The sequence below is a fragment of the Panthera tigris genome, chromosome B2, assembly GCF_018350195.1.
Source record: "Panthera tigris isolate Pti1 chromosome B2, P.tigris_Pti1_mat1.1, whole genome shotgun sequence".
NCBI lineage: Eukaryota > Metazoa > Chordata > Mammalia > Carnivora > Felidae > Panthera > Panthera tigris.
In genome coordinates this window covers 135714993-135728397 of record NC_056664.1, presented here as the reverse complement: position 1 = coordinate 135728397, position 13405 = coordinate 135714993, and the positions used below count along the sequence as shown (strand labels likewise).

General features: G+C 39.8%; 1 protein-coding gene across 1 annotated transcript in view; it reads right to left on the bottom strand.

Annotated features, from left to right (window-relative positions):
- The window catches only part of ESR1 (estrogen receptor 1), a 436996-nt gene that overhangs the window by 216128 nt on the left and 207463 nt on the right, over positions 1-13405 (bottom strand). Inside the window, exon 5 of the mRNA XM_042987330.1 lies at positions 12914-13104. Coding sequence (XP_042843264.1) covers positions 12914-13104 — 191 coding nt within the window. The remainder of the gene's footprint in view (positions 1-12913; positions 13105-13405) is intronic.

The following is a 13405-nucleotide window of genomic DNA, read 5'->3' as shown; positions in this document are numbered from 1 at the left end:
ATTTTCTTCCTTCTCCAAGATCAGGTTTACTGCCATGCTTTTAAACATTGAAGGATGTATCTAAGTTTATCACCTACTAATGGTTCACATTATGGGAACGTTTATGTCAAATTCTTGAAAGCAAAAGTCTCTGGCCATTTTCATAGATATCTCATAAAGCTAAAACCACGAAAAATATCAAGAAAGTTGCAAACATAAAAATTATGAAGTCGGGGGCACCTGAGTGGCTCAGCTGGTTGAACATCTGACTATTGATTTCAGCTCAGGTCACGGTCCCAGAGTCGTGGGATCAAGCCCTGCGTCGGGCTCCACACTGAGCCTGGAGCCTGCTTAAGATTCTCTTTCTCTCCCTCTCTCTCTCTCTCTCTCTCTCTCTCTCTGCCCCTCCCCCACTCATCCCCTCTCTCTCTCTCTCTCTCTCTCTCTCTCTCTGCCCCTCCCCCACTCATCCTCTCTCTCTCTCTCTCTCTCTCTCTCTCTCTGCCCCTCCCCCACTCATCCTCTCTCTCTCTCTCTCTCTCTCTCTCTCTCTCAAAATAAATAAACTTAAAAAACAATTATGAAGCCTATGTTGAGCATCCTAAATACATCTTAGCTTGGGAAAAACTGTTTTCTTCCACATCAAATATCAAATGTATTTATCTCCAGAAGAGCTGCGTTATTATTACTACAGAGGAACATCTTTAGATATTTATTAACATCACTCATGTCAAACTTCAAAAATAAGCTGAAATAAAACATTACTCACATGCTGGAAATGAGTAAAGTATTATCAACTTCTAGACACAGCTAATAATAGGGATGCAGATATACACGTGGAATTATGTTTTTAAAACACATTACACATAGTGGGACGCCTGGGTGGCTCAGCTGGCTGAGCGTCCTACTTCAGCTCAGGTTCTTATCTCATGGTTCGTGGGTTTGAGCCTCACGTCAGGCTTTGTGCTCACGGCTGGGAGCCTGGAGCCTGCTTCAGATTCTGTGTGTGTGTCTCTCTCTGTCCCTCTCCTGCTCACACTCTGTCTCTCTCTCTCAAAAATAAACAAACATTTAAAAAAAAAAACATTTTTAATAGGTTACAAATAGCGAAACACCCATGCTCTTCTAAAACACTACGTAACACTACAGCATTGAAGGTGCAAAAGAGAGGATCCAATCACAGCAAATCATGGCACGCTTACAACGAGGCAGAATTCCCTGCCTGGTCCTCAGGACTGATACCACTTTCTTCTTTTTATTATTTATTTATTTATTTATTTATTTATTTATTTATTTATTTTAATGTTTTTATTTATTTTTGAGAGAGAGTGAGCGCGCATGTGCGCACACAAGTGGGGGAGGGGCAGAGAGAGACACACAGAATCAGAAAAACGTTCCAGGCTCTGAGCTGCCAGCACAGAGCCCGACGCGGGGCTCAAACTCGTGAACTGTCAGATCATGACCCGAGCTGAAGTCGGTGGCTTAACCGACTGAGCCACTCAGGCGCCCTGGGACAGATACCACTTTAAACACCATCTCCTCCACAACGTCTTCGAGTTTGCTCCAGAGCAGTGTCTGCTCCCTCCTCTCAACTCATAACATCATCTTCCAAAATACTCTTCTGTCCCTGTATCCTATTTTGAGACGTCTCTGGCAGTGCAGAGTTGAGCTCTTCTGTGGTGTAATATATGTTTCACAACCTTTCCCTTTGTGTACAAGCTGAATCCTTCCCAGGATTTCAGGGTCTCTGGCTTAAATGTTTTTGCACTTGTGAGGAACGCGAGCAGGGAGGTCTGTGGGTGCGTACACGTGTGCTGGGAAGAGTACGGGAAGGAAAAACAAGGACTGAGTCAAGTAAAAGAGAGACCACCGTCCTTAGAAGGTCAGGCGGTGAAAAGGGAAGAGAAAGACATGTGCCAGAAACCACGGGTGAAGACACACCAATCCCACGAGGGTCTGGTGAAGCCATATTGCAAATTAACTTAATAAACACAGAAAAAATATATAAATAAATAAATAAACACAGAAGCCAGTGCAAGGGATTGTGCACGAGGTAGAGGGTAGACAGGGCTGCTCTGCAGTGGGAAGGCGTACTTGGAGTGACTGGCATCTTAGCAATCAAAACCAAAACAAAACAAAACAAAACGAGGCACCTGGGGGCTCAACAGTTCAGCGTCTGACTCCTGATTTCAGCTCAAGTCATGATCTGCCGGTTCATGAGGTCAAGTCCTGCGTCAGGCTCTCTCCCTCCCTCTCTCTGCCCCTCCCCAGCTCATAAGCACACATACTCTCAAAATAAATAAACACAAACTTAAAAAAAAATAAAAATAAAAGAGAAGACCATTGTTATGGTGACAATAAGGTACCACCATGGCCCTGGTTAATACAAGTGGCAAATGCACTTTTACATAATTTTCAAGTGAATCCCCTTATTAGTAACTTGAACATGTCAAAGGAACAAAACAATCATGAATTTCTATTATCTTACAAACCGTAATTTATTTTCTCTGGTGTATAAGGAAAATATTGTGCACTTAATGAGACACACTAAAGTGGTGTAGCCATTCTTCCAGGGCATTGTGTTTAGATTTCAATTACCAAAAAATTCATATTTATAAATGTAATCTAGCCACCCATTCACTCCATATTTCCTAATACATGACACATGATTCTGAAACTGCCAAATGAATCAGATAAAAATGATGCTCATTTGGATAAAATTTTAAATCTGTATACTCTTTCTCAAAGAAAACAGAATACTACCTATTGTAGAGAGACATTATAGTTAATAATTAATAACAATTGAATTATTTTCCTCTTGTTTTAATTTTTTAATTTATTTTTGATAAAGAGAGACAGAGTGTGAGCATGGAGGGGCAGAGACAGAGATGGAAACGCAGAATCGGAAGCAGGCTGCAGGCTCTGACCTATCAGCACAGAGCCTAATGCGGGGCTCGAACTGGTGAACCAAGAGATAATGGCCTGAGCTGAAGTCAGCCGCTTAACCGACTGAGCCACCCAGGCTCCCCGACAATTAAATTGTTTTCTTCTTTGATCCTTTATGTCTTAGCAACTGAAGACGTGAAATCTCTTTCTACCAGCGAAAGGAAGATGAAAATGTGGGGAGAAATAAGAGGTATATTTTCCCCGCTCTATTCTCTCTCAAGGAAAGCAGTTCTTCCCTTCAAAAATATCAAATCTGCTCCATAATTTGCACATGAGCAGAGAATTAACATAACAGCAAGAAAAAGTTTTACCAAGTAAATGATAGATTCATGGAATAGATTCTTCTTGAATGTTATTTTTCCGTCAAAAGGCAGGCTATAGTATAACCTGTATATACAGACCTGAAATAGTAAAGTAGAATATATTGTTCAGAAATGAGCAGCCTACACTCAAAGTATACTTTTCTCTGGGCATCAGGAAAACAGGCCATGCTCTTTAAAAGGATAGAGCATTTTAAAGGTATTGACAGCAGCTTTCTATGAAGGAAAGAAATTCGGGCAGGATTGGGCCATGGGCCACCATTGGTAGGTTTTATAAGAACAATATGAGCACATAATTTTGAGGGGTAGTTGTTGCCCTCTGAAAATGTGCCAATTAAAGGCTATGTATAATTTTGCGTGAAATTATTGCCACTCATAAGTAAGGCTTTCTACTGGCATTGTTGATATGCTTAACCACTATATACGGGCACAAAGTCTACCACTTTAATGGAAATCGTCGATGCCATCACCAGGACAGAACCACTTAGTAGGGAAATTGGAAATTTAATTTCAATCAGATGAACAAAAAATGAAGAGGAACGCTTGAAGCGGTAACATAAAAAACACCAGCGATTAAAAACATTTGGAACCTTTGCTTACCCTTCAAAGGCATTTGTTGCCATGGTTTTTAAAGACCTCTGAAAGCTTCAGCTGTGTCCACAAGAGCTGCCAAGAAATAGGGGCTCTATACTGATTGTATTTGTCAAATGCTTTTTGTCTTAATTATCTCCAAGGTAAAGATTACTGGGCCAAAGGGAAAAAAAAGGACGAGCCACTATCATTTCACAGGTAAAAAAGACTATGATTTTGCTCTTCTGAGCCCTTCCTCCAATGCATGCGTGCGGGTGAGAACACACATCTAATTTCATACGATGGCAATCAAGACTAGCAAGTACCTAAAAGTGGTAATGAGAATGACATTCTTACATGGAAAGAAGTTCTGGGGTTTGAATCTCGGGGCGGGGCCTTTCTTTTCGTCCGATGAGAACCAGGAGCCAAACATTTAGCAAATTTACCAATACCTGGGGGTCAGGCCTTTCTTTCATAAAGTTTCATTAAAATGCTTTCGTTTGAAAATTACATAATACTCGTATGTGTACACGGTGAAATTCTTCTGCCCTTCAGCCTCACGTGACTACAACATAGAGAGTAAAAATGAGAAATGGAAATAATGGAAGGATTAGGCAAGCTCTGGGTTAGAAAGGATGTCTGTGGACTCCCACAGTATAAATAATTGGGGGGAAAAAACCTGCTTTTTATTTGAAAATCATAAAAATGCTTATATTTGTTCCTGCCGTCTACTATTTGTACAGCTTAATGTGATGGAGCCAGCATGTTCTTTTTTAAATTGTAAGCTCCTGGAGAGCAGCATTTGGCCCTCTTGGGCTAATTTGTGATTTTCCTCTTTAGAAGGGCCTCAAACATACACTTTTAATAATAAGAGTGTTTCTTTCAAGGTTTTGGTAAGATGCAGGGAACTCATAATACATTATTATGAGAATCAAGAGGAAGTTTCTGGAGCTACTTCTCCATTATTAATAATGGGCAGCCCTCAGGAAGCAGTTAAACCATTCTTTTCACTAAGTTTCTTTAAAATTAATTGAGGAAATTGATTCAAATCCCCACCCCTGGATCGTCTGCAGAGTGCTGATTCACTTTCTGCATCTGCTGGGTAATTCTGCCTGGACACCCAGCTGTCATGTCAAATTCAGTATGTCTGGAATTGAACTCACCCCAACCCCTCTCTAATTGGCCTTTCTCTTGCTCTTCTCAGCTCAGGTGGTGACACCATTATTCTTCCTCTGTGTCTGATACTTTTTAACCCCCTCCTCTCCCAGACATCCCATGCTGAATCATCTTAAAGCAATGTAGATTCTTTCATTATAATATCTTTCAGTCTACTTCTTTTTTGCCCCATTTCACAAATTCCCAAAAGACAAGATTTTTAGCCTTTCTAAGCTATTGGAATACCAGCCAACGTAGTCATCATGTTTCCACTTTCTCCCTCTGTGGTCTTCTCCTATATGCCTCTGGCAGGTTAATCCTAATTAAAGTGTGTTTTGTCCTATCTTTCTTATTATTGAAAAAAAAATGCAATGGTTTTGTGTTACCTAAAGCCCACACACTGATTCTAACCTCCTTTCATACTTTTGTTTATTCACTGAATGGCTCCTATAAAACAAAGACTTGGGGAGCCTGGGTGGCTCAGTTGGTTGAGATTCTGACTCTTGATTTCAGCTCAGGTCATGATCCCAGGGTCATGGGATTGAGCCCCATGTTGGGCTCCATACTAAGCATGGAGCCTTCGTAAGATCTTTCTCTCGTGCACATGCTAAAATAATAATAATAATAATAATAATAATAATAATAAAGATTAAGCCTTGATCTGGGCCTTACCTGTGAGATGCTCACATTCCATAACAGAAAGACACATCTACACAAATACTCACAGTCCCAGACAATGGGAACAAGGTAACACAGAAGGCCACAGGGGAGAACTTCTGCATTAACAGCAGAAAAGGTTTGATCACAGTAACTTTTGACTAGAATAGAAAGAAACTTTACTGTTAAGTTTGGAAAGAAATTCCCAGCAAAGAAATGGAATGCTCATATTTGAGTAACAACAAGTCAAAAGTAGAAACAGTGATTTGGAAATTCTTGAATGGTTGCCTAAGGATTATTCTATGGGCCAGGAAAGTCATTAAAGCATTCTTTATATACAAGGTATTGACATGATTAGTGATTTGCTCTAAGAACATTAGTAGAAGGGCAGTGTGCACAATGGCTTGGAAGAAGGAAAAACAAATGAACCCAATGGTTTAGGTGAAGGAGAAGGCAAAAGGAAAAATCAAATGAGTGCAGTGATCCTGGAGAAAGTTAGCGGGAATTGGATGAAGTTAGGGGGAATGAGAGACATGGTCTCAACAGACTACACAACAGTTCGGCTGGGAAACCTCAGGGGCGGTGCTGCACAGTGAGCAGGCGCAGACACTGACTGCAAGGGCTGAAGTATGGGTACCTGAGGGTACAATCGGGAAACAGACACAAACAGCAGTCCTGGGGAGGAGTGGCTGGTGTCCAATGATGACACTTGAGGAGTCGCTACATGAAGCAAGGTGGAGGCAGGAGCTAGCTGTGGGAGATATTTGCATAGTTGTGGCACTTAGGGGCTTAAATATTGTTTCCCTAGGGCTTCTGTAACAAAACACAAGTGAGTACCTTAAAACAACATGAAGTATTGTCCCGCAGTTCTGGAGGCTAAAAATCTGAAGTCAAGTTGTCAGCGAGGTAACATGAAGTGGTAGCATAGCTAATGGTGTACAGATAGACTTGGGATTCCACTGCACACACTCTCTGAATGTTGTGGAGAACACCACTGCCTTGCCTCTTCGTAGCTTCTGGCTTTTGCCAGCAATCTTTGGTGTTCTTCGGCATGTAGACACATCACTCCAATCTCTCTCTCCATCGGCTCATGGCATCCTCCTCCCTGTCTCTGTATCCAAACGTCCCTCTTCTTCTTATAAGGGCACTAGTCCTATTCAATTAAGGGCCAATATGACTTCAACTAATTATATCTGCAAAGACCTTATTTCCTAATAACGTCACATCCTCAGGCACTGGGGGCTAGAACTTCAACATGGCTTTTGGGGGAGCACAACTAAACCCATAGCAGATATGCCTGCGACCATCTAGGAAACTGGGTGGAGAAAAAAAAGGATGGGAAAATGAAAGGAAAACAGATTACAGATGCTGGGGAGTGCCTACTTCCAAAAAGCTGTAAAGGAGGGATGCCTGGGTGGCTCAGTCGGTTGAGCATTTGACTCTTGGTTTTGGCTCAGGTCACATCTCACAGGTTTGTGGGACGGAGCCTCACGCGGGGCTCTCTGCTGACAATGCAAAGCCTGCTTGGGATTCTCTCTCCCCCCACCCTCTGCCCCTTCCCACTGTTCTCTCTCCCTCTCCAAACAAACAAATAAACGAACATTTTTTAAAAGGCTGAAGAGAAAACAAAAAGAGGTAGAAAGAGAACAGTAAGCCCCTGTTCTCTCAAGACTTATTTACTCAGTTTCCACTGAGCTTTTCTTGGCTTATGCTACTTCACATTTCTGGAATTATTTTCCAGACTTCTTGTTGTCTATGAAAATCCTTCATTTCTTTTTAGACATATATTGAATACACCATTTGCATTAATGCTTCTCTTACTGGCCACACCGAATGAAATTTCCTCCTTCTCTGACGTCCTATAGCAGTCTTTATCTACCATTCTTTTGACCTCTTGTCACAGTCTATTTTTTTTTATTTTTTTAAATGTTTATTTATTTTTGAAGGAGAGAGACAGAGCATGAGCTAGGGAGGGGCAGAGAGAGACATAGGGAGACACAGAATCCAAAGTGGGCTCCAGGCTCTGAGCTGTCAGCACAGAGCCCGATGTGGGGCTCGAACTCATAAGCAGTGAGATCATGACCTGAGCTGAAGTCAGACGCCCAACCGACTGAGCCATCCAGGTGCCCCTTGTCATAGTCTATTTAACAGAGATGTGCCCAACACTACCAGAGGCACTGGTACAACAGTAACTCACAGGGCAGACCAGATCTGAAACCAGCTTTCACTGAGCTTACTTACATTCAAGTTTGGGTGGGAACATGGGGAAGCAGCACCTGGTACAGACAATCATCAACCAAATGAATAAATAAAAGAACTTCATTAAGGGTTTAAGGCCCTTAAAGTAAAAATAAGGGTAATGGAGTAAACATTAAAAAAAAAAAAAAACTAGGGGCAAACATTTGTAGGGTTACTTTGGCTAAGGTAATCAGGGAAGATTTCTCTGAGAAAGCGATCTTGGGCAGAGATCCAAATGACAAGAAAGCAGCAGAGTAAAGATCCAGATGTTGCACGCAAAGGGGAAAACATGCTGAGGTCCTGAGGAAGGAACACGGTTGGTGTGCTGGAGGAAGAGAAAGAAGGCCACTGTGGCTGGACTGCAGTGAATGGGGAGGAGGGGGGCAGAAATAAGCAGGACTAAGGGAGTGAAGAGTATTTTAAGCCATAGAAGGGAATCTGGACTTCAAGAGCAGTGAGTTTTAAGACCACATGACCTGATTAATATATTTAAAAGATTTCACCTGCTGTTACATGGAAACTAGATGGTAGAGGGGCAAGTGTGAAATATGAAGGTCAAAGATTTAGTATTTTTGTGTGCATATACTGCCAGACCTCAACTTTGAGCCATATCTCTGAAAGGATTCCAGAGATAAAATAGTTACATAATGAGAGAGCAGCCTCCATTTATCCCCCATCCTCTGGACTTTTCCCAGGCATGGGTACATATGTCAAGCCGGAAGGTAGCCAGAAATAGGAAACTAAACATAAAAACTAATACAGCGTGGGTGAACAAGGATGAGTCCCTAGGCATGAAAGAACTAAGTTCTCTTTTAATACAGCTCTACAAAGTGGATGGACCCAACTAAGTGGACTGAAGGTCTTCAGAAAGTCTCTGCTTATCCTCAGCTGCTGTTGAAGGAGCTATCCAGGGTGCTGGAATGTCTCACCACCCCCTCCCAACCTCCCCCACCCCCCGCCCCCACCAGTGCTTTCTAAGGCCTGATAGATAAAGCTTCTCAGTTATCCTTGTTGGACCCAAGACCCCACTGTCTTGAACCACAACCAGACTCCACCCTGGTATCACCCTGATGTCCTTAGGATCTTAGCTCACCTTTAATCCAACACCTGCCTGGACCATGTCTGTTTGATCTAATGGTCATCATCTTCTATATACACATTAGCGAGATAACATGAAGTGGTAGCATAGCTAATGGTGTACAGATAGACTTGGGATTCCACTGTACCTCATGACCATTTGAAATGATAGTGTCAGGGAAGAAGTGAGTTCAGGGGAGTCCTTTTTCCTCAAAACAATACTCAAAAGTAGTACCTGGCTGTTGAACCAATCATCACATCTGCTTATATAACTCATCCAAAGTCTCTGCTTACAATACAGCTTAAGAAACACTGATTCTCCACCTGCAATGATTAACAAGTTCCATATAATACTCCATTTACCCCTTCCTTAAATAGTGTCTTTGACTTTTCTTAAAAAAAAAAAAAAACAACAGTATGTTTAACTGAAGGCCATTACTCAATTTCTTGAGTAATCAAGTTTATACACTAAGTAGTGGATGAAAATTTGTATGCTTTCAAATCAAACACTTTACCTCTTCAACGAAAACACTTAGAGCACTAGAGCAATCTGATGGATACTCATTTCTAGCTCTTTTCTTAAGTAACAAGAAAAACAGGGACAGCTACAGCATCTTCAGAAGTTTCTACCTGCATGTCAGACCCTTCACTGTCCTTAAATAGGTTTGAGGGGCAGTGTGACTTATAAAGAGCCAAAGAAGTTCAGTAAAACTTTTTAGTTGCAAGTTATCAAGACTATCATGAGAAAATGGGACAAGAAATCACTAAACGTGCTCTTGTATTCCCTCTTATATGAACAAACAAATCAAATACATAGAAATGCTACTCAAGTAAAAAGGAAATAAACTACTTGGTTTCTACATAACTTAAGAATATATACATGGTTCAAGAACGTCTTTGTTTAATCTAAGGGTCAATTTTATTAATAACTATTCACAGAACTCCCCAAACTCCATTTCACCTCCTGGTCTTTGCTCATATGCTCATTCCTGTAAGTGAACACCCATCCCATCTTTCTTCATTTTGCTCACTTGCCTCATCCTCCAGACTTAATTTTAAATCAAGAAACATCCTCAGAGCCTGACTCACACCCACCAGCACTGAGACAAGTTTGGACTCTTGTAACACCCTGCACTCACCCTCATCTTGGCGCTTTTCACACTGTAATTTGGTTGCCAATTTATTTGTCCAACACTCCCATTACTTTCTAAGGTCTATGAGAATAAGGACCATGTCTTTCCTATAATTGTGTCTCCAGGGCCTTGTACAGTGTTGTGCTTAGTAAAGGTAATCAACAAATAAATGAATAAATAAATTTAATCATTTTAAGGTCCTCCCTCCCTATCTCTAAAAGTCAATATCTCTGCTTCAAATCTATGCTTCTTCCAGAATATTGAAGTGGATTCAATATTCATCTCACTTAATAGACCTTATTTAAGTGATTTCATACCATGAAGTTTTTGAAGCCAGGTAGAAATTGTACTTTATACAATTTATACATAGTACAATTTTATATAGTATAATTTATATTACAATGAAATCCTACTATTTAGTCTGTGTCTACAAGATGGAAGTGAGACATGTATTTTAACCATCAAAAAGCAAGCAGAATTTTTTTTTAATATTTGAACTTAAGATAAAGCCATACCAATAAAACATTTATTTTTATTAGCTCACATTTCCTTCACTACTTTTTTACAAGTGTATCTCCCTCTTTTCTGTGTTTTTTGTTCTGATGCCTTAATGCTTAGAGACAATACTAAGTTTGATGTGAAGTTATATAGTTCACTTTTCAAAGCGGAACAAAAGGATGAAAATAATTTGTGAGAATGTTGCTATTATTCCTTGAAGAAAGGTCATTTCTATCTTTAATCTTAATAATTTGATTTTTATAACTAAAACATTTCTTATATTCGTCTATTATTTTCCTTATCTTTATCATATAATAGCACTTTACCTATACTGACTTACTTTAATCATATCATAAAACAAGTACCTTTGCCTCCCCAAATAAATTTCCCAAATAAACTCCAAATCTTGTAGGATTATGGATTATGTTTTACACTTATTTTGATTTCCCTCAGAACAACTAGCACAGGTACAAAGTAAGTTTTTAGTAAACATGAATAGTCAAAACTTCAGATTTAGAAACAATCTATTCCCTTTCCATACATTCAATCAAGGGTCAGCAAATTATGGCTCACAGGTCATTTCTGGTCAGTTCTGGTCTGTTTTTGTATACAAAGTTTTATTGGTGCACACCTATTTATTTATATATTGTCTATGGCCCCTTACAGGCCACAATGTCAGAGTTGAGTAGCTGCAACAAAGTCTATATGCAAAGCCTAAAATAGTTACTCTCTGACCTTTTACAAAAAAACAAATTTACTGAACGCTGCTCTAAATCGTTTTTACAGATGAGAGAACTCAGTTTCAGATAAGTGACTTGTCCAAATTTGTAGTTGAACCTGTTCACTAAACCTACCCGTCAGATGATTTGTCAACACCAAATTAAATGTTTGATGAAAATAATGCTAGTTTAGAATTTACAAAAGCAAATAAACATTAATATCACAATTGAAGATGGCTGTCGAAAGACCTTTATGGGCTTATGCTAACCAAAACCAAAACAGAAATAACATTTTTCTAAATTAAGATAGTATCGCTGGGGCGTCAGGGTGACTAGGTCAGTCGGGCATTCTACTTTAGCTCGGGTCACAATCTTGCAGTCTGTGAGTTCGAGCCCTGCATTGGGCTGTGCTGACAGCACAGAGCCTGGAGCCTGCTTCTGATCCTCTCTCTCTCTCTCTCAAAAATAAACATTAAAATTTCTAAAAATATAGTATCAGTTGGTAAAATTAAATAATCTATGTTGCTTGAACACATAGATATAGGTATATGTGTGTGTGTGTGTGTGTGTGTGTGTGTGTGTGTGTGTGTATTTATTTATAGATATCTTTGTGTGGATACATATATATATATGTAATATATATATATAAACAAAAATTTACTATCAGAGAATATCATTAATTTTATTAAGAAATCCAACAAAAAAAGTCCAAGTACTACAGAAGACTTCTAAAAGATGTTGAAAATAATAACTGTCAAAAAACTGCTTTTCAAATGGACCAAGACAAAGTTAATTCAGCTAACCTAAACTCCTATCAGATTGCTATTCCTGTCAGACAAAGGAAATTTAGCATAGATATTTTCAGTAGTAAAAATGAATGGTATTCCCCCCAGGGCATACTCTAAAATACAATAATATAGACACTCTTGGAGTAGAAGTAAATTGTAGCTGGCAGTATAAAGGAGAAGCTGTACTTGATAAACCATATACAAGAAAAGGATCAAGCAGACAGGTGAATGAAATGTAACAAGTAAATACTTAATAACTGCTTATACACATAATATGCCCCCCTATTACAAGTCACAGCTATTGTGTCTTCTCATTTTAGCAAAAGGTCATTTCATCCACTGAGACAACAAAGAGATGGAAGAAAAGCGAGAGAAGAACAAGTTAAATTAGAATTGGTCTGGAGCAAAGATCAGAACCGAAGACATGTCTGGACACAGCCAAGGTGGAAAGGTAATCATGTACAGACAATTAACATTACACAGTATCCTATAAGCTTAGTTGCCTACAACACACGAATATCCACCTGCCCTTCCCTCATCAGGGCACAAACATATCAATACCCAGCTACTGGAGTCCTCTTCCCGTAGGGTTGCTCAAGACTGCTTGGATCTTGCCAAATGGAGGAAGTGTAATTACTCAGCCACAACTGTCCTGGTCTTTGTCAACTCTTTCTCCTGAGAACTTTTTTTTCACTATCTTTCTACCAGAGATACTGGTGGACCTACTAGGTATTAGTGTTCTTTGACAAATGGCTGCTCTTATGCCTTCCTTCTTCAGTGGCTTCCCCCCTTAGGATTAAAAGTGGAATAGGTCGCTTTTAACACACTATTACCTTGAATACTTCTCTTGAAGAAGGCCTTACAGCCCTCACAGGACCATACTCCATAATGGTAGCCTGAGGCATAGTCATTGCATACTGCACAGTAGCGGGTCTCCTTGGCAGACTCCATGGCCATGCTTCCCTTATCACCAGTACTGGCCAATCTCTCTCTGCCACTCTGGCGCCGATTATCTGAATTTGGCCTGGAAAAAAAAAAAATAGGAGAAAATAAAAAACAGTGAATCTATTAACATTAGAAAAGCAAAACATGTACCCTCTTCCAAAGAATAAGAGGCTTGGGGGATGCAGAAGATCCACTTTATTCTGACATTTTGAAATAATGAATCATAATGTAAGCTAATCTTTCATTACCTCTTGCCAGCTGTTGCAGCAAAAGGTGTTTGCCTATTATATTAACCTTGACGGGAAATTGTTTATTGCAAACTTGCTTAAAAAATGGACTGCCTACACCAGAATATATTATCTAGAAAATGACAAAATGAA